This window comes from Haliotis rubra, unplaced genomic scaffold (genome assembly GCF_003918875.1).
Source record: "Haliotis rubra isolate DU_JTF1 unplaced genomic scaffold, ASM391887v1 Scf50, whole genome shotgun sequence".
Classification (NCBI taxonomy): Eukaryota; Metazoa; Mollusca; class Gastropoda; order Lepetellida; family Haliotidae; genus Haliotis; species Haliotis rubra.
Genome location: NW_025767191.1, coordinates 176178 through 199500, shown reverse-complemented (window position 1 = coordinate 199500; position 23323 = coordinate 176178). Strand labels below are relative to the sequence as shown.

The 23323-nt window shown below is 40.0% G+C and overlaps 1 protein-coding gene across 2 annotated transcripts in view; it reads right to left on the bottom strand.

The window, feature by feature from the left end:
- LOC124291836 (myosin light chain kinase, smooth muscle-like) overlaps positions 1–23323 on the bottom strand; it is a 94209-nt gene that overhangs the window by 6609 nt on the left and 64277 nt on the right. The window contains exons 3-5 of one of the 2 annotated variants that reach the window (XM_046728906.1): positions 10231–10444; positions 9645–9671; positions 8425–8466 (exon numbers count right to left, since the gene is read on the bottom strand). In XM_046728906.1, the coding sequence (XP_046584862.1) occupies positions 8425–8466; positions 9645–9671; positions 10231–10444 (283 nt within the window). The remainder of the gene's footprint in view (positions 1–8424; positions 8467–9644; positions 9672–10230; positions 10445–23323) is intronic. The other variant, XM_046728907.1, reaches the window with a different exon arrangement.

Below are 23323 nucleotides of genomic sequence, written 5' to 3'. Positions count from 1 at the left end.
TCAGCAATATTTGTCAGATTTGTCTTATTGACATTTTCCTTCATAAGTCTCCAACCATTTTCTATTGGATTTAGGTCAGGGCTATAGCTTGGCCAATCTAATAATGTCATACTTGGGGTCCGAAACCAGGCCTGTGAATGCTTTGAACGATGTTTTGGGTCGTCCAAAACTTTCCATAGAACACGTGAGCTGATGGAAGTAAAGTCCCTTGAAAATATCTGTGTACCGCTCACTGTTCATATTCTCTTCAAATACACAAAGGGGCGTTGCCCCTAACACAGATATGCCACCCCACACGTTAAATTTCGGACTGTACTTTGGGCGCTGATACAAAGGTTTTTCAGTTTGTTTGGTCCAGAATTTCAGTGTATTAGGAAACAGCCACACAGAACTTTCATCTGACAAAATCACATTGTCCCTGTTAAAATGCTATAAGCACCAGTTCAACCTACGCTCCTTTTGTTCAGGTTTCATGTTCGGTGATGGAATTCCTCGACTTTTCTGCAAACCCATTGCATGCAGCTCAGTTCTAATTGTCTCCTTACAGACAGCCATAGTTCCTCTATCAATCATATCCAGCCTTAAGTTTTCTAAACTCCTTCGTTTGGTTTTAGAAACAAAAATACCAAGCCGCCTCCTGTCACCGACAGTCAATTTTCTGGGCCTACCTGCGCCTCCCTGGTGCTCAATGCTATATCCATTTACAATATGTTTCAAATCACGATAAACAGTGGACAAAGGGATGCCTGTTCTACTTGAAATCACTTTAGCTGATCTGATGTCCTTGCTATAATACTCTAAAATCAACTTCCTCTTCTCTAAATCATCCATACTGAGGATCACTGAAAATGTCGTCTGCTAGCAAGTAAACAAAGGGGAATAACTCTTCACAAACTAATGAAAAAGGATTAACGGAGTTGTCTCTCTTGAATGAAACCAAGCACTTGATAGCTGGTCAAGGTTGTTTATACTAGAAATCCAATTAAACATATTCCTAAAATTCTCAATAATTTCTGGTCATACTATACTTCTCCAAGTTGGGAAACACTGTCGGGTTCTTCATAGATATACTTCTCCAAGATGGGAAATAATGTCGGATACTACATAAATATATTTCTCCAAGACGGAAAATGCTGTCGGGTACCACATAGTTATACTTCTCCAAACGGAAAATACTGTCGGGTACTACATAGCTATACTTCTCCAAGACGGAAAATACTGTCGGCTACCACATAGTTATACTTCTCCAAGACGGAAAATACTGTCGGGTACCACATAGTTATACTTCTCCAACACGGAAAATATTGTCGGGTACCACATAGATATACTACTTCAAGATAAGACATAATGTCGGGTACCACACAGTTATACTACTTCAAGTCGGTAAATATTGTCGGGTACCACACACATAGTTATACAACTTCAAGACGGAAAATACTGTCGGCTACCACATAGTTATACTTCTCCAAGACGGAAAATACTGTCGGGTACCACATAGTTATACTACTTCAAGACGGAAAATACTGTCGGCTACCACATAGTTATACTTCTCCAAGACGGAAAATACTGTCGGGTACCACATAGTTATACTTCTCCAAGACGGAAAATACTGTCGGGTACCACATAGATATACTACTTCAAGATAAGACATAATGTCGGGTACCACACAGTTATACTACTTCAAGTCGGTAAATATTGTCGGGTACCACACACATAGTTATACTACTTCAAGACGGAAAATACTGTCGGGTACCACATAGTTATACTACTTCAAGACGGACAATACTGTCGGGTACTACATAGATATACTACTTCAAGACGGAAAATACTGTCGGGTACCACATAGTTATACTACTTCAAGACGGAAAATATTGTCGGGTACCACATAGCTATACTTCTCCAAGACGGAAAATACTGTCGGGTACTTCATAAATTTACTTCTCCAAGATGGGAAACACTGTCGGGTATTACATAGACGTTCTTCTCCAAGATGGGAATGATGTCGGGTACCACATAGATATACTACTTCAAGATAAAACATACTGTCGGGTACCACATAGATATACTACTTCAAGACGGAAAATACTGTCGGGTACTACATAGTTATACTACTTCAAGATAAAACATACTGTCGGGTACCACATAGTCATACTTCTCCAAGACGGAAAATACTGTCGGGTACTACATGGCTATACTTCTCCAAGACGGAAAATACTTTCGGGTACTACATAGCTATACTTCTTCAAGACGGAAAATACTGTCGGATACCACATAGTTATACTTCTCCAAGACAGAAAATACTGTCGGGTACCACATAGTTATACTACTTCAAGACGGAAAATAATGTCGGGTACCACATGGGTATACTACTTCAAGATAAGACATAATGTCGGGTACTACATAGTTATGCTACTTCAAGACGGAAAATAATGTCGGGTACCACATAGTTATACTTCTCCAAGACGGAAAATACTGTCGGGTACCACATAGTTATACTTCTCCAAGACGGAAAATACTGTCGGGTACTACATAGCTATACTTCTCCAAGACAGAAAATACTGTCTGGTACTACATAGTTATACTTCTCCAAGACGGAAAATAATGTCGGGTACTACATAGTTATACTTCTCCAAGACGGAAAATACTGCGGGTACTACATAGTTATGCTACTTCAAGACGGAAAATACTGTCGGGTACTACATGGCTATACTTCTCCAAGACGGAAAATACTGTCGGGTACTACATAGCTATACTTCTTCAAGACGGAAAATACTGTCTGGTACTACATAGTTATACTTCTCCAAGACGGAAAATACTGTCGGGTACTACATAGTCATACTTCTCCAAGACGGAAAATACTGTCGGGTACTACATGGCTATACTTCTCCAAGACGGAAAATACTGTCGGGTACTACATATACTTCTTCACATACTGTCGCGTATATAGTTCTCCAAGACGGAAAATACTGTCGGGTACCACATAGTTATACTTCTCCAAGACGGAAAATACTGCGGGTACTACATAGTTATACTACTTCAAGACGAAAATACTGTCGGGTACCACATAGTTATACTTCTCCAAGACGGAAAATACTGTCGGGTACCACATAGTTATACTACTTCAAGACGGAAAATAATGTCGGGTACTACATAGTTATACTTCTCTACTTCAAGATACTTCTCCAAAAATACTGTCGGGTACCACATAGTTATACTACTTCAAGACGGAAAATAATGTCGGGTACTACATAGTTATACTACTTCAAGACGGAAAATACTGTCGGGTACGGAAAATACATAGTTATACTACTGCGGGTACCACATAGTTATGCTCAAGACGGAAAATACTGTCGGGTACCACATAGGTATACTACTTCAAGATAAGACATAATGTCAATGTCGGGTACCACATAGTTATGCTACTTCAAGACGGAAAATACTGTCGGGCACCACATAGGTATATCTACTACCACATAGGTACTACTACTACTTCAAGATAAGACATAATGTCGGGTACTACATAGTTATACTTCTCCAAGACGGAAAATACTGTCGGGTACCACATAGCTATACTTCTCCAAGACGGAAAATACTGTCGGGTACTACATAGCTATACTTCTCCAAGACGGAAAATACTGTCGGGTACTACATAGCTATACTTCTCCAAGACGGAAAATACTGTCGGGTACTACATAGTTATACTTCTCCAAGACGGAAAATACTGTCGGGTACTACACATAGTTATACTTCTTCTCCAAGACGGAAAATACTGTCGGGTACCACATAGTTATACTACTAAGACGGAAAATAGTCGGGTACCACATAGATATACTACTTCAAGATATACGGGTACCACATAGTTATCTCCAAGACGGAAAATACTGTCGGGTACTACATAGTTATACTTCTCCAAGACGGAAAATACTGCGGGTACTACATAGTTATACTACTTCAAGACGGAAAATACTGTCGGGTACTACATAGATATATTTCTCCAAGACGGAAAATACTGTCGGGTATAAAGAGACATGGTTGTCAGAAAAGGGTTGTACGGTCGGGTATAAAGAGACATGGTTGTCAGAAAAGGGTTGTACTGTCGGGTATAAAGAGAGATGGTTGTCAGAAAAAGGGTTGTACTGTACGGTATAAAGAGTTGTGGTTGTCGCTAGTAGAGAATACTGTCGGTTACTACTTGCATGTGGTTCTCGCAGATGGGGAGTACTGTCGGTTAAAAGTAAGATACAATTATGTGTCTCTTATTTAGGTAATACAACTGACTCACAGACATATCCACATGTACATAATTTCACATGTATTTGTCGATTGACGCATGAGAACAAGATAACAAATTATTATTTTAGTTAAAGGTCATTTACATTTCAAGACAAATTTAAATAACACATTGCACATGAAAGAACTGGACTTAGTGAAATGAATTAAAAAGTAAAATTGACGCAGATCCGAACAGCCACGTGGACTCTATACTGTTGGATTGAGTCGCATTTGAATAAAAGCAGTGTGCTAATTGAGAAGAAACTGTGACCGTGATTGTGTTTACCGTCCAGTAACCTCAGCATCCTGTTGCAAGTGCACATGTGTCTTATGAATAGCATTCAACAAAAAAATTGCTAAACCTGAAAAAATGTGTAAATTATAACACCACCATGTGGACGACTCACACTTTCTAAAGGTGTACATCTCAGCTGACAAGCAAGGACTAACATGCAGTATGCCAAGGAATGTGGAAGTTTATCCTTAGATTTACAGCTGCAGCTTCAGGATGTGCAGGATAGACATGATGGAGAGGTACAGCTTAGAAGTTCGCACAACCAGGCATTATATTATTACATAGCTCAGTATCAGAGTGGACGGTCTGCGAAATTAACTACCCGATAGTGGCTCCTTCTCTAATAATAAACCAGCGTTAAATATCCTAACTAATGGTCGTGTCTGTTCCACAGGTAAATTAATTACGAGTAAGTGACTCGATTTGACGCAGGAAATAGCCTTCTAATAGTCTCCGACGGAGCTTAATCCCTTTGGTTGTCTTGGGTTTTTTTATTCAAAGAACAACTGAGAAGGTAGTGTGATAGATGGACTTCCGACCTAATTGTAGTACAAAGGATAACAGCTGATCAGCCTTAAGAACATCAAGACGTTTATCACAGGACAAGTTCCGGCAGACAGGGCCCACTTATCAAACATGAGGCGAGTATGTCCATAAAATGTATATGAGTCCACGCACCACCTGCGATTTGTGGCGTCTCCAGGTGATACACAAGGCATTGTGGCGTCTCCAGGTGATACACATGGCATGGTGGCGTCTTCAGGCGATACACATGGCATGGTGGCGTGTCCAGGTGATACACATGGCATGGTGACGTCTCCAGGTGATACACATTGCATTGGGGCGTCTTCAGGTCACACACATGGCATGGTGGCTTCTCCAGGTAATACACATGGCATGATGGCGTGTCCAGGTGATACACATGGCATGGTGGCGTCTTCAGGTGATACACATTACATGGTGGCGTCTTCAGGTGATACACTTTATGTTATGGCGTCTCTGAGTGATACAAAGCGTTATAGCATCTCCAAGTGATACACATGGCGTCACGGTGTCTCCAGGTGATACACATGGCGTCTCGAGGTGATACACATGGCGTCACGGCGTCTCGAGGTGATACACATGGCGTCACGGTGTCTCCAGGTGATACACATAGCGTCACGGTGTCTCCAGGTGATACACATGGCGCTACAGCGTCGTCTGGAATCACACATGACGCTAAAGCGTCTTCTGACGATACACATGACGTTACAGCATCGTCTGGAATCACAAATGCCGTTAAAGCGTCTTCTGACGATACACATGATGTTACAGCGTCTTCTGACATGAAGTCACAGCGTCTTCTTGCGATACATATGAAGTCACAGCGTCTTCTGGCGATACACATGAAATCACAGCGTCTTCTGGAATCACGCACGGCGCTACGGCATCTTCTACCGATACACATGGCGTTATAGTGTCTCCTAGTGATACACATGACGTCACAGCGTCTTCTGGAGGTACACATAGAGTCGCAACAATATGCGTGGCTGAAATCGTGCCACAGATATATATTTGCTACCATTAAATACGATGATGCAAGTACAAATTGGATAGTACGGACAGTAAAACTGTTGAGACTTCATGTATGCTTGACGAGACGGGTCATTAAAGTACAGGTCAGAGACTGTAAATCTGAAGTATAGAATACAGAGGGACATACAATGCGGGAACAACGCTAGCATGCCGGAGGTCATTACAACATTACAGATGGCTCCGCGTCCCTCCACACACACCTGTCAGATGCATGATCTAGCATATCCACGCATTACATATGAAGTTTGCAGTAATTTCTTCTTGTTCACTTCCAACAGGTCTAAACAATATACTTCTCCGGAGTTCCACAGGGAGAACACTGGGCCTTGATGCTTCCGGAGAAGTTGCCTGAAGGTTCATCACCAGCCCGGCCAGACAAAATACTTCATTAGCCAAGTTTCTACGTGCAACCTGTTCTTGTTCCTCATTCCCAAATCCATCAGAATGTCTTTCAGATCCTAATTGCCCGTTTGTATTCTAATTTGGATCCCCATCAGTTAACTTACCAACTAATTACATTTGTTTGGGAAAAACCCATATATTTTCTGGCAAGCACAAAGGTCCTAAGAATAGGGGAACGCTGAACACTGTGGCAGGTAAATGGTATTATTGATTAAAACCATGTTTCATGTGTCATTACACTCACAATAATTTGAATCTGGTTTCAATGCAGCGATAGAAAAGCATGCAAATGTCGAGGCTTCACGCCGTATGAAGAAACACTTAAAAAAATAAGCGAGATTCGATTCATATGCAATACAAGCTCAGTCAAAACCAAATAAACAATCTGTGAAATCTGTAATTACACAGGGAATTTCTTACTTCTTTTCTTGGCAGATATCATATGTGGAAATATAGCTGGCTGGATTTTTTTCATCTTTTTTTTCTCTTTGGGGGGAGGGGTGAGGGGTTTGAATCAAATAAAACATTGTTAATATATTCCGCAGTCACAGCCCTGGCCGAGGTGAGCCATTAAGGCGCCTGATGCTTCAACTCTACTTACTCTTATTTTCTATATATCGTGGCTTTTTTCGCTCTTATTGCGAGCATGCACGTTGTGGTATGCTAGTCGTGTAGCGAATTGTGAACAGCAGCCCAGAACGCAGGTCGCACACATACAAACAGAAAAGCCAAGTCAATATATTCATCATCAGCTCCAAATGTCGCTTGTGATGTTTTTTGCTATGTACAGAAACCCGTGAAGCAGTTTCTTTTAACAGAAATCTCTGAAGTAATTATCAGTTTTTTCCCCAGTGTCATGATGACGAGGGTGTTGTCACTAACTAGGCCACCGTCTGCCGTGCCTGATGTCGTGCCACAACGTATAACATAGGCAGCATTCCGACAAGGGTCTTGTAAGATTAGTATTACATAGGAGAGAAATGTTACTCCCGAAGTACAATTACAGCTCAAGTGCCGAGTGCAAAGTGCTGAGAGTGAGCAGTTGGCAAAACACATTTCGGTAGGAAGTCTTGCCACATAGTTAAGAATATTCACATCACAATGTCATACAGACAATCAAACCAGCGCATGCGCTCCAGCGTTTTCAAAGACCACGAAGCACAGACTGGACCAACATTGCACAGTCATACAGTTACAAAAGTGTACGTTACATAAAAAGCTAAAAGTATTAGTCATGTAGGGAATGCGGAGTGTATCACAGTCTGGCTTGTATCTGTCAACAGTAAAAACACAACACAATATGCTATGTGCGTGCAGCTATGTACTTAGTCTCCGTGGTGCCGAGGGTGGGTAAAAACAGTTGCAAGAGATATAAGACGAGTCGCTCACATATGTTTCAGTTTAATGGATCATCTGATAGCAGAGTATCGTGACCATCACATGGACATGATCGAACTGGTACCAACGCTGTTCTGTGGATGAACTGACCGCTCGATAACAGAGCTACATTACTTCGTAGCTGAACCTCATCGTGTTACTTTTCGACCGTTTTGAACAGCTCCTGACATTGCCGGAAATCCGGGGGAGCTACTGAAAGCATCCCTCACTCACAATGAACTAGAGTGGTCATTACTTTGCTTTACACGGATTCACGCCACGGGTTGTCAGGCATGTGTGAATAGATGCTCAAGTGGAACGTGTCACATTGCGTTATGTGAAGGTGACATGTGAAGCTGACTATGCGACTGGTTTCCCTTGGAAGGTGTCTTGTGGACACTGAAGTGGGTTGACGAAGAAGGCGAAATGTACAGAAATAAAATGAAAAGAGCAACTCGAGCTATTCACAAAACTATTCAAAATGCAGAACAAAATTGGTTTACCATAAAGATCATCTTTAATTCCAGTAGCCGAGACACGATGCACTGAAAAAACGTTAAGACCATGAGATATATGGTAATAACTATCTACAGACTAACTCCGGATAAACTAGGCGTCGTATCCCTCTAATTATCACCGCATTATTATACGTGTGGGCAGTGCATGTCGCTACCTAACCCTTACAACGCTACCTCCCCTCTCCCCTTCCCGACCCGTCTTTTGTACTACATTGTCTCTATAGTTGACGTGAAAACCCATTCTAACTTATCTTACCACGTTGGCTTTTAGCATATACAATCCACGAATGGAATCCGTAAAATCTTCCTCTGATGTGTCAGGACGTGGTAAAAGACACAATTCGGCAACAAGAAAACATCCTTTTCTTACCTATACAGCGTCTAATTCCCAGTTTCACTTATTCATCAAGTCATAGCACTTCATACTTCATGCAAATATGCCATTATGCCACCGAAAGTCTGCTCTTTGTTGAAAACAAGGCAATACATAAGTGTATCCGCATTCTACATAATGAATCTGTTTTATCGACCCCACACCATATTATCTGCCCGAATGAAATATATTAGAAGTAAACGTTTATTTGTACTAAGAAGAGGACGGTAGGTTGCCAGGCTTTCCGCGTAGAGTATTCAGGACCGAACTGATTCTCTGATATCTACATTTAGAGACCCTCTTCATCATAAATGTTCATGTTATGATGAATGTCAAACCCTGGATCACAGTCATAAAAGCAAAGGGTGTAGAACGTCTGGCATCAGTACAGAGCATAACGGTGCACCAACAATCCTTAACAAGCGGTTCCTGCAGCTAAAACATTGTTCTTCACGGATATCCTTACAAGGTATAATCTGAAATGGGCTGACACATCTGACCAGCGCAACACGGGGGACGTCCCGCGTCCAGCTCCAGCAATCTGCCGTTTAATTGCATCAGAGGTACGCCAAGATGCAATGAATGTGGAAACCGACATACATAAGGCTCAAAGCAGTGCAGTCTTAATCCAAACCAAACATCGTTTCATTTGCAAACCAAAACTACCCCATTCACATTTACTAAAACAAGCCGTTAGTAACAATGAGGTGTTCGATGAAGTTGCGTTATACAGAATTTGATCGAGTTATATTGCCCAGTGACTTCTTGAAGTTCAATAGCTCCCAAGAATTTCCAAGATTAGAGTAGAGACGAATAGATTTCATATACTCACTATGTTTAGTCTCCGGTATTTTTGGTTCTGAAAAGAACAAACATTTTCCAACGTTATTAGAGCTACGGTAAAATGTTTATGTGAATACAAAGCATGCCATCAGTGCCGCCCTGTTCCAACTAGCATGCGGCAAGGAACATTCACCTGCATCTGGTGGCCAGGTTGTCAAGGACTTCGTAGAAAAATACTCACAACTGAACACAATGATTGTGTGGAAGACATGAACGATTAGGATTGTTTTCGTCACGTTTACATCAATTCACATAAGGCCGATGCCTCACCAATGAACTGGGTTCAGTCTCCGTCCATGCAATCAGTGACACAGTCACAAGAGACAGATGCTACTTCCGGTTACGTTCTACACTCAATGAATGAGATGAATGACAACTAAAGGACATCTCAGTCGGGTATTATTAGCTCTGGCGCATAAATCAAACATGCTAAATAACTAAAAACAAAAAGTGAAACTGTACATCTGCTCCACCATTTACACCACGTTAGTGTACTTGAAACAGTAACCCAAAGTTACATTGCAGTTACAAAAATAGAATCACAACGCAGTAAGTCCACCGACATTCAGTCCTACCTTTCACTACCAGCAGGACGTGTTTACGGAGGTGGCGCGCCTTTGAAGCAATCTGACATTCGTACACTCCGGCATCTTCGATCTGCACCCGCTTGATCATGAGGTTCCACTCGCCAGTCGAGGGCGGATGTTCAACGGTGATCCTTTCGTCCTCCACAAACGCCATGGTGCCGATAGTTAGAGGGTTCGGTGATGACGCTCGACGCCATGTTACCTGTAAACAAGGAAATTAAGGAGTTACGCTCGACGCCATGTTACCTGTAAACAAGGAAATTAAGGAGTTACACTCGACGCCATGTTACCTGTAAACAAGGAAATTAAGGAGTTACACTCGACGCCACCCCACCTATTAATCAGGAAAATATCATTCGAGCTAAGTGACAGAACTTTGGCGAGTGCGAGTTAGGTTTTACGCCGCGGTCTGTAAATAATCGAGTCTGGACCAGGCAATCCAGTGATCAACAGCATAAGCATCGATCTAGGCAATTGGGATACGATGACATGTGTCAACCAAGTCAGCGTGTGTTACCATCCGATCCCGTTAGTCGCCTCTCACGACAAGCATGGGTTACTGAAGATCAATTCTAACCTGGATCTTCACGGGTCGACAGAACTTTGGAAAATCTTCAGTGTTTTTCAACTGTATTGTTCCAGAAAATACTTGCAAAATTATGTGCCTCTTGAATTACAAATACAGTTGAGTTGAAGTAGTGGATGTTTTGACAAGATACGCCGTGACATGCCAATACGACGTGATTATTAAAGGTAGAAAGGTCTTCGATTACCGATACTTGATTTGCTTCTTGAAAGATCGATGTGCTTATATGTGATCGATCACAATGATGAGCTTGGCATTTTAAGCTACATCACGTACAGGATATGACTACAAAACATCCTTCTATGTATGTAGCATAGGCCAGAACAAGAAGAGAAAGGGATTTGTTTCGATTAATGATGTGGCTCAATTGGTAGTAAACAGATAATATATGTCACATTGAATATCCAGTCCTGGAACAATGGATAACCCCGTGGAACACCTGGTGTCGCCACTAGGACTCTCACAGTGTTTCGAAAGCAAGCACCTGCTGCCATAACTAACTTTTGCTTTGTTAGCGATACAATTACCAATTATTAACAACACAATGCAAAACAGCACCGCGCCATACACTACCACGTACCACACCACACAATACATCACACAACAGCACACCACCCTAAACCACAAACCACACCATACCACACATCACCACCTCGCCACACCACACCACACCACAGAGTATTCAGATATCGATGGTTCTCACAATGAGGGTAACCTACGCGATTCCCTTGCTGCCGAGTAACGGATTCTAGGATTGTAAAAATCAAATGTGTTGTAATAGAATTTATAGAAAATTCAAAGGCGCTTCTGTGGAATAAACATTTCTTCTTCCACACACCTTTAGTTGAAAAATTAGAAAGAAGTCTCACAGCTTTAGTAAATAACTCCTCGCGCAAATTGCACAGCCATGCGGTTAATATTTGGGAAGTGTGTTTCAGCTGATGACGATGGATCCGAGTGATTATCTGGCAGCGCATATTGATTACTTTCAGTCTTCACAATTAAGTTTCACTTCCCCACGGAACACAAGCAGACAAATCAAATGATTCCTTATTACAAAGAAATAAGCTGGAGCACCTTATGGGAGAGGGTTTTTTGTAGTTCCACTAGTTTGGCATTGTATAGCATTAACTAAATTAATTTCATACACCGCGGCTTGACGTCATGAAGAGTTGCTGGTGGTGAGGCGCTGACGGGGATGGCGAAGTATGCGGCGACGCTCTACCAACATCTTATCGCCAATGTATCTGGGTCTATATTTAATTGTCTCACACCTGCTACCTTATTTATGTCTGGGAATCGCATGGATATTGCGTGCGGTTACGATGCACTTAAATGGCAAAATAATTCTCCACAAAGACGGTACCTGCAGCAACGAGTGATACGATTAGCTTAACTACGGGGCATTCCTCTTCCTCTAAAGCAATGGCAAGCCAATTTTACACCTCGCAACTTCAAAAGTTCTTTAAGCCTTCTTGAGTAGGAAATCCGGTTTGGAACCCAAACTGCATCACTTTATTAATACGATAAAGCATGTTAGTTTCCTCAAGTGAAACATCATCTCTACTGTTATTGACATAAAATTGAATACACTGCACGCCATCTATAATCAAAGCTGCGTCCTTTTACCTAGTTGACTTTATGACATATTTTCCTATCAGAATAGTGCCAGAGCTAATGAAAATGATCTCCTTCCCTGTAAGATCGACAGCTGAGTACCCAGTGATCAGTCGAGGGGAAAGATAATGACACGTTATCCTCTCAAAAGGGTGTACGGCACAGGAAAATAATTATGACGTTGGCAGCAAGGACTAAGACCAGAGCGCAACATGGTAATTCAAAATTAGTCTGCTCAATTTGAACCAGCAAGAGAGAAGAAGTACACGTCAGGGGGCGACATTTCACCCTCGAATCAATCAATACGGCGTGGTGTAAATTTTCTTACGTTAGTAACCCCCCGATGAACAAATTCGATTTTTCGCCACAATCTGCGACCTTTTCAACAGTTACATCACGAAGGAGGAATTGTCGACCATTCCCCGGGGAAAGTCGGTGCTAAGTATGTGGATGATCGGCATACAAACTACAAGAACAAAGAAATAAGCATGTAATAAGAGTCTCTATGTGTCACTTCAATCCTTTCACATGCAAATGTACTGCCGACATGTCCACGACGCCCTATAAAACCATGGTTTTCTGTTCATGATGTCGGGATACCGGATGAAAGGATCTCCCAAACCACGCTTACCATCTCATTCCAACTTTCTTTCAAGGTAAAACCTTCAACGTCCTTCGGATTGGGGCCAGCGCTTATGAAATTAAATCACACGGCCATAATGAAATTTGTTGGCTAATGTTGGTGCCTTGTTATCACGGACAAGACAAGCCGAACAGCAGGTCCTTCAATGTAGGGTAAAGGTGAGACAACCATCCTCCTTGAAATGTCTGATAATGTCAGTAAATACAATTGTTCAGAAAGAAACAACTCTTTCATATTACTTAATGTAAATGCAAGGATCTTCTGTTTTGAAATTCGAAGCTAAAAGTTACATATAAAACCATCAGATTTCCCAAAAGACACAGCTCGAAAATATTCAGTTGGCTTGAAAGACCTTTCATATCAGGTATGATGAGAAAATGAGTTATGTTATACCTCAGTAAGTTGCCAGCACCACCCATGTGGACATGTATAATACTGACCTGTACAGGCATGTGCCGACCAAGCGTGACCTTTGCCTGGAAATAACGCGGGCACATTACGACACTCGCGTGGTATTCCGATTATGCAGTTAACTACACTCGGTCTCATCAATTTCCCAGATAAAAATCTGCTGTCGTTTTTACGTCCATTTCCTGTTTATCGACATTATATTCGCCTCATAGATAACGAGGTTGAATTAATTTTTGTCTTCCTAAATAGCGCTGTCCTGACATTTGGGAAGAGCCTTCGTCGGATAGCCAGTGCAATATATGGTCATACCACCGTGACATAAATTGTGTGGCGTACAGAGCCTGGCGCTGTATAGCAGTGTTACACCATCCCGGCAATGATGGACCGTCGGCAGTGAAGGAAGGACGGGACAATCTCCAGCAGCGACACCAACACAGCAAGTACATCCCTGATCTCACTGACAATTTATTTCTGCAGCAGCTAGCAAAAATCGGCGACGGTATAACGGTGCCTATCTTTCTGATACTATAAACACTAAATGATACTTCTGTATGCATATAAACGTCAAACAACGCTATGCGCGTGGACATAAACAGAGAGTAGTACGTAAAACTGAAAAAGGGTCTTATGAAAGCCGCGTTATCTAACATTCTCGACAGGAACTGATTCGTGTAATCATATCTGCATTGAGGAAAAAGAAGTTTCAAACACAACGTGGGGTTGATGGTTAAAGCAGGTTTTAAAGAAATCGGTTGATAGTCACCCCTTGTGCAAAACACTTCACTCACGTTTACGCCTTACGTTCATTCCAGACAGAATAATTATCGACTTGTTCACGTGATTGTTATCGCTCGACTGACCATACACTTGACACCGCCGAACATCTGGAACAACCCACCCGTTGCCAGGGTCATCATCCCGACAATCAGGCAACACATGTGTTATATGATATGGGGTCTGGACCCGTGCAGATCCGGGGTAGAATAGGTCTTCAGCAACCCATGCTTGCCACAAAAGGCGACTATGCTTGTCGTAAGAGGCGACTAACGGGATCGGGTGGACAGCCTCGCTGACTTGGTTGACACATGTCATCGGTTCCCAATTGCGCAGATCGATGCTCATGCTGTTGATCACTGGATTGTCTGGTCCAGACTCGATTATTTACAGACCGCCGCCATATAGCTGGAATATTGCTGAGTGCGGCGTAAAACTAAACCCACTCACTCACTCATATGGGGTCTGAAGCACAGGGGCGTGTCACGCTTAGAAACAGCGTTAGAAAGACATAGGTATATAGACCCTACCCTAGTACTATATAGACCTTGGTACTATATATAGTACTAGGGTAGGGTCTATATACCTATGTCTTTCTAACGCTGTTTCTAAGCGTGACACGCCCCTGTGGTCTGAAGCTCACCAGGAAACTCGCAATAATATGTCACAAACTGTAAGAAACTTACACCACAAAGTCAAAACCACACTACAGTATTCAGTGGCAATAACCAAACCTTCGGAGAACGCGAGCAATATCATACTTCGTTTGCTATCCAAAGAGATATTCTTGTGTTTAAGCTTCCTTAAAGCTAATCTGCTATACAGACACTGAAATATATATACCCAATGTAGCACATGAAAGTCTACAATATGGGGCAAGTCTGGATTACCACTGTTTCTGTACATGAAGAAGTCTCTGGGTTCCTTTCATTATATGTTATGAATATATTTTAGCAACTGTTTCTATTAAAAACATGTCTATTTCAGAGACTAGATGTAGGTCCACTAATAACGCCCAAGGGACTACATTTCCTGAAAGGTTAAAAATAGAATAGGCGGGGTTTGTATTGCATTATTGTGCTGAACAGTGTCAGTGAGTTTGTTTCGTTGTCTAGATTTGTGTGCGTGCGTGTGCTTGTGCGTGTGTGTGCGTGTGCAAATGGTTACATAAGCAGTCTGTAAACCGATGAATGTGACATATCTACTTGTATGAATTCACTTCTACATTGTGTTGTTGTTTTTGGTTTGTTTCCCTGACATTTGGCATATTATGCTTTTGGTTGTGTAAGCGGTTTACTCGGTGCACACCGGTAGTTACGTTTATACCTCGACAAACCTCCACAGTATCGACGTCAGTTCCTCACTCTACGGAAAACCATTATGATAATGAAGCTAACATTTTCCCCGACAAGTATGCCGTCCTCATTACCCCGACATCCGTGCCCAGTGACATTCCAGAATAGAATATTCACAAACTTTAAAACAATATTCAATTTGTTTCACAAGTTATATGTTTAATTCATAACGTGAAAACACCTGGGTCTCGTTGCAGCGCTGATTTTTAAGTTTTCCACGAAGACGATTATTTCTCACAATTTGAAACTCATGACTTCAAAATACACTACTTTTTCACATTAATTTTATGAACACATCCAATCAATAGAAGGTGATATGTGCCCTCCCAGTGCCAGTTCCATCCTTTGGGCTTTCCGCACAAGAAGCTGGAAGTTAATGATTATGTTTTTCCAAACACAACACACGACACCAGCACCAAAGAGACAAATCAACCAATCGCTGGATCTGTTAGCGTGTTGTCAATTGTGTCGCTAAAACCCTTTCTTATTATGTGATCCAAATACAGTATTCTAAACTACCTGTCCGGAGTGAGTGAGTTTGGTTTTAACAATACTGTATTTATCTTGTCACAGTCAGCTTCACGAGAGACGTTAGGCAGGTTCTAGTCGTTTAAAGCATGTGAAGGGCCGTAGCGGTGGCCCGGCGCAGACAAACCTAAAAACAATATATCGGGATTCGAAACGCTATCATAGGTGAGTGAGTGAGTTTAGTTTTAACAATAATGTATTTATCTTGTCACAGTCAGCTTCACGAGGGACGTTAGGCGGGTTCTAGTCGTTTAAAGCATGTGAAGGGCCGTAGCGGTGGCTTGGCACAGACAAACGTAAAAACAAAATAGTGGGATTCGAAACGCTATCATAGGTGAGTGAGTGAGTTTAGTTTAGCCGCACTCAGCAATATTCCAGCTATATGGCGGCGGTCTGTAAATAATCGAGTCTGGACAGGACAATCCAGTGATCAACAACATGAGCATCGATCTGCGCAATTGGGAACTATCATATGTATCTAGGACACCGAATTAGGGCAGTTTGCTAGTAAATATCCACAGATTTCCCATCAAACATTTATGATCGTCGAGTGTACAATGTCACGGTCAGCGAGACCGTGGGTGAAGGACAGTGCTATTACCTCACACGACTGTGAGGAGTGATATCTGAGGAAGGACATGCACGTGTTTAACCTGAAAAAATGCTTATACCGCTGCAAACAATGACAGCCCCGACAGATCGCTCGACATCCATTTCCCAAACTGGCGTTTTGTCCTGACGGAAAGTATTACTTATAGTTTTGGACAAGTCCTGCTGAAACATTTACAAAACAAGCGAGGGAGAAACAACTGAGAGACGTGGACCCATCATGTCTAAAGCTGCTGTATATGAACCAGTTACAAACGACTCAGTTTACTCCGGATATGTGTCTCTGGTCACACATTACAAGACCTTTCCAACCTTCACCCGCCACGTACAAGTGTTGGCATCCAGTGGCGATAACAGAATGTAATATTTATACAGGATGATAAGGATACGGAACCTTTATGAACTAAATACAAGACCTAAAAGACTGCATCACTCCAGGCTGCACCATATGTCCATGTCTTGGAAGAGGGTAAGAAATCTGTCTCTATTTCTCTTCAGTATTTCATTGTTTTATCGATATTGTCGAAGGAAAAATATTTTCGAAGGTTAGATAAATACCTTTCGCACACTGAATAATCCAATAAAACGGTAGTTTAGATAGGTCGGACATTCGTGCTATACTTGCAACAAGCACTTGTCATTGCCGCCCCCTGTTAAGATCTATTCCAGGCAGAGAATTAAACAGAATCGAAAGTCAAATGAATTCGTTTGGTCCCCATGCATTACCTTGTAACAAATTACACAGCCGTAAAAATACCAGCGATACTAAATAGAATCTGACATTCCTCAATGACTTACAATCAGGAATTGTACACCTAATTTATAATCGAAAATCGAAAATCCTATATTTCAAGCTTCTGACTCATCACTCTTAACGCAATTCTAGCTAAAAACAACATTACAACTGCAAAATATTCAAAGAGAGATTTAACAAAATTCACCTGAATGCGATCTGTTCATCAAAATCATTTATTACTCAGAAATAGGCTTGGGTTTTTGACACTGGAATGTTTCAGTCACGACAAATTACGGTAAATTTACTTATTTACTCGTCTACTTTAGGAACTCGACACTGCATTGTGACATAGCACTGGAACATGTGGCAATTCATGTTGTTCAGATCACATCAAACCACATCTCCAGTCTCGAAGGAATCAGCTCCATTATTATAGGATCCTTATAATAAGATCCTTCATCATAGGACCCCTCATTATAAGATCCTTCCGTTTAGGATCTTTCATTATAAGATCATGCATTTTAAGATTCAACAGTATAAGATCCTTCATTATAAGATTCAACAGTGTAAGATCCTTCATTTTAAGATCCTTCAGTATAAGATCCTGCATTATAAGATTCAACAGTATAAGATCCTGCATTATAAGATTCAACAGTATAAGATCCTGCATCATAAGATTCTGCATTATAAGATTCAACAGTATAAGATCCTGCATTATAAGATTCAACAGTATAAGATCCTGCATTATAAGATTCTGCATTATAAGATTCAACAGTATAAGATCCTGCATTATAAGATTCAACAGTATAAGATCCTGCATTATAAGATTTTACATTATAAGATTCAACATTATAAGATCCTGCATTATAAGATTCAACATTATAAGATCCTTCATTATAAGATTCTGCATTATAAGATTCAACATTATAAGATCCTGCATTATAAGATTCAACATTATAAGATCCTTCATTATAAGATTCAACAGTGTAAGATCCTTCATTATAAAATCCTTCATTATAAGATCCTGCATTATAAGATTCTGCATTATAAGATCCTTCATTATAAGATCCTGCAGTATAAGATTCTGCATTATAAGATTCTACAGTATAAGATCCTGCATTATAAGATTCAACAGTATAAGATCCTTCATTATAAGATCCTGCATTATAAGATTCAACATTATAAGATCCTGCATTATAAGATTCAACATTATAAGATCCATTATATTATAAGATCCTGCATTATAAGATTCAACATTATAAGATCCTGCATTATAAGATCCAACATTATATAAGATCCTGCATTATAAGATTCAACATTATAAGATCCTTCTATTATAAGATTCATTATAAGATCCTTCATTATAAGATTCAACATTATAAGATCCTTCATTATAAGATTCTGCATTATAAGATTCAACATTATAAGATCCTGCATTATAAGATTCAACATTATAAGATCCTGCATTATAAGATCCTTCATTATAAGATTCTGCATTATAAGATTCTTAACATTATAAGATCCTGCATTATAAGATTCAACATTATAAGATCCTGCATTATAAGATCCTCATTATAAGATTCAACAGTATAAGATCCTGCATTATAAGATTCTGCATTATAAGATCCTGCATTATAAGATTCCTGCATTATAAGATCCTGCATTATAAGATTCAACATAAGATTCAACATAAAGATCCTGCATTATAAGATCCTGCATTATAAGATTATAAGATTCAACAGTATAAGATCCTGCATTATAAGATTCAACAGTATAAGATCCTGCATTATAAGATTCAACATTATAAGATTCAACAGTATAAGATTCAACATTATAAGATCCTGCATTATAAGATTCAACAGTATAAGATCCTGCATTATAAGATTCAACAGTATATGATCCTGCATTATAAGATTCAACAGTATAAGATCCTGCATTATAAGATTCTGCATTATAAGATTCTTCATTATAAGATCCTTCATTATAAGATTCAACATTATAAGATTCAACATTATAAGATCCTGCATTATAAGATTCAACATTATAAGATCCTGCATTATAAGATCCTCAACAGTATATAGATCCTGCATTATAAGATTCAACATATTCTGCATTATAAGATTCTGCATTATACGATTATAAGATCCTGCATTATAAGATTCAACATTATAAGATTCTGCATTATAAGATTCAACAGTATAAGATTCTACATTATAAGATTCTGCATTATAAGATCCTGCAGTATAAGATTCAACAGTATAAGATCCTGCATTATAAGATTCAAGATTCAACATTATAAGATTCTGCATTATAAGATCCTGCATGATAAGATTCCTGCATTATAAGATCATCATGATAAGATTCTGCATTATAAGATTCAACATTATAAGATCCTGCATTATAAGATTCAACAGTATAAGATCCTGCATTATAAGATTCAACAGTATAAGATCCTGCATTATAAGATTCTGCATTATAAGATTCAACAGTATAAGATCCTGCATTATAAGATTCAACAGTATAAGATCCTGCATTATAAGATTTTGCATTATAAGATTCAACATTATAAGATCCTGCATTATAAGATTCAACATTATAAGATCCTGCATTATAAGATTCAACATTATAAGATCCTTCATTATAAGATTCAACAGTGTAAGATCCTTCATTATAAAATCCTTCATTATAAGATCCTGCATTATAAGATTCAACATTATAAGATCCTGCATTATAAGATTCAACATTATAAGATCCTGCATTATACGATTCAACATTATAAGATTCAACATTATAAGATTCTGCATTTTAAGATCCTGCAGTATAAGATTCAACATTATAAGATCCTTCATTATAAGATTCAACATTATAAGATTCAACATTATAAGATCCTGCATTATATGATTCAACATTATAAGATCCTGCATCATAAGATCATGCATTATAAGATTCAACATTATAAGATCCTTCATTATAAGATTCAACACTATAAAATCCTGCATTATAAGATTCAACAGTATAAGATCCTTCATTATAAGATTCTGCATTATAAGATTCAACAGTATAAGATCCTGCATTATAAGATTCAACATTATAAGATCCTGCATTATAAGATTCAACATTATAAGATCCTTCATTATAAGATTCTGCATTATAAGATTCAACAGTATAAGATCCTGCATTATAAGATTCAACATTATAAGATCCTGCATTATAAGATTCAACATTATAAGATCCTTCATTATAAGATTCTGCATTATAAGATTCAACAGTATATGATCCTGCATTATAAGATTCAACATTATAAGATCCTTCATTATTATGAGGTCCTTCACTATGAGATCTGTCACTTACGGGATCCTTCATTACAGGATCCCTTGTCACAAGATTCTTCATTAAGCGAGTTCCTTAATTCCGTGTATAGATTTTGAGATAACAAGCGTAATTGGCGTTCAACATGACGCACACCAGTTTTCCATTAGGACGTTTCCGCAGACGGAACAGTCTCTGTTACGCTGAGATATTTCATCTTACCTTAAGCCTATCACATGAAGCTGCTTCGCTCTGTTATAAATTTAATCTCTCCGTACAATCCCCGCCACTTTTAGACTAATAGACCAAGAAGGCCATGGATGACACCCTAATTTCCCTGTCCAACCCCTGTCACTGAGCAAGGCTGCTGTAGTTAACACGGACAGGACGTGCTTCACTAGGTGTGGGAGGATGACCACAATGCTTCACACGTCACCAGAAAAAAATGACCGGACTTCCTCGGGTTCTGGTACTTTGTTGCATTAGTCCCTTGATTACGGAATGATCCAGCCCATTCCCTTGTCACCGGAACTCATTCTTATTATTTTCTTAAAATGTTGCAAGAAGGATCAAATTAAAAGTAGTCAAATTATTATGAAGAATAAATAGCAGGACAACGTTTTCTTTGTAGCAATGATCTTTCTCGATGGAAGACACACAGGAAGCAGTGATCTCTCTCTCGATAGAAGACACACATGGAGCTACTCGACTATGTTACTGAGATATATGTGTATCTAGTGCATTTCTGTACTTGTGTGAACTGGAGACGTTTCTGTAGTCGTTCTGATATCCTACTGATGTTGTCATTTCACCAATACCTCCAGTTCCACAATGTTCCGTACAAATCCCTCAGCTCGGGTAACAGTGCTCAAGGTCTGTGTGGGTGGTAGCACAGTGTTGCATCCATCATGGCGCTCATTAACAACGGAGATCACCGGATCGGTAACTCTTTAGTCATCATCCCCTTTTAAATATCACACTCTTCAGGTAGCAGAGAGAAGAACGGTTCATAGAATTCCCCCTGTTCATATTCATGTAGAACTGATAAGTATGCCTTCAATCCATAAAACCTAACAAGATTAGATTTTATGGTGCACAGATATCGACAGACATAATAATGTAGGTTTTACAGAACATAAATTTGCTAAAGTGTTCTTGCTAACGAACAAACTGTTTTGACAATGCCCGGAAACTCTCTACGGGGAAACTATATAGGTATCATTTTCGAATTCTTCATTCATAAATGAACTAAAGTCTTAAGAGAGGATGAACTTCTTTCCGGATCAGGGCGATCGATTGTGCTTTGCTTTTGATATGCAATCTCATGAAAGGTGTTGCCATCACCTTCAAAGCGAGGTTCACTAATCAAAACAAATAAGGTAGAATACGAAATGGTGGTCATTCATCAAAGGGGGATAACTCACAAAGTAGGAAATCCCAGTTCATGCCTCTAAACACAAGGATGTCTTAACATCAGACCTCTCCTGTCACAGCTCCGCGCTAATGAGCTAAAGATGTCATTAACCTAATCGATCTCACTCGTCCCTACACGAAAACCAGTCTGTTAGCCGACCACCGAGGAAGATTAATTGCATTCTCTCCTTAAAATGTTTAGGTATTCACAGTTCAATAACGCGTCCGATGAGACGTGAAAATGGTAATCGGTTCTGGGGTTTGCCAAATCACTGATGGTTCCTATATGCTCGGGATTCCATTTGAAACTGATGTTTTCAATGCCCATATAAGGTGAAAAATCGTCTTTGATGGTAACTTCTATTTTCATCAACTCCGGCGGGAGGAACATAATGTCTATCACGCCGAACCTCACTGTCAATGACAAGGCCTGGATAGGACGTGGACGACAGCTGTGCTTTCTTCGCATCAACATCTGTCAAGACGATGTCCACGGAGACACAAGCAGAACAAACCAAGATCAGCGACAAAATGTTTGATGTTTCTGAATTATTTGTGTTTCGAATTCCTGATTACTGATCCACAACAGAAGTAGTTGGCTGACTGGCTTCTTTAGTGTTATTTCTTAAATGTTACGCCATGATGTCAGTTTTGACCAAAAAAAAACAGATTTGAAAATTTGATTTAACTCAAATGAACAGAAAGCGGCCACAAAAGGCAAAAGGACAACGTCCTAGTACCATATGCAATAAAATATATATTACCTCCCGTTTGTTTCTTTGTAAGTTTAATTGGTATTTTCTCGTTTAGCGGGGCCGGTGGGGTGGCCTAGTGGTTAAAGCGTTCGCTCGTCACGCCGAAGACCCTGGTTCGATTCCCCACATCGGTACAATGTGTGAAACCCATTTCCAGTGTTCCTCGCCGTGATATTGCTAGAATATTGCTAAAAGCGGCGTAAAGTCGCACTCACTCACTCACTCTTGATTTAGCGCCCTACTCAGTATACATGTTTATGCCATCGGCTGCTGCTGATGCAGGCAAAGTGAGTTATATATTCGATATGGTGTAACGTCTATTCCTGCGATAACACGTTCACTGTA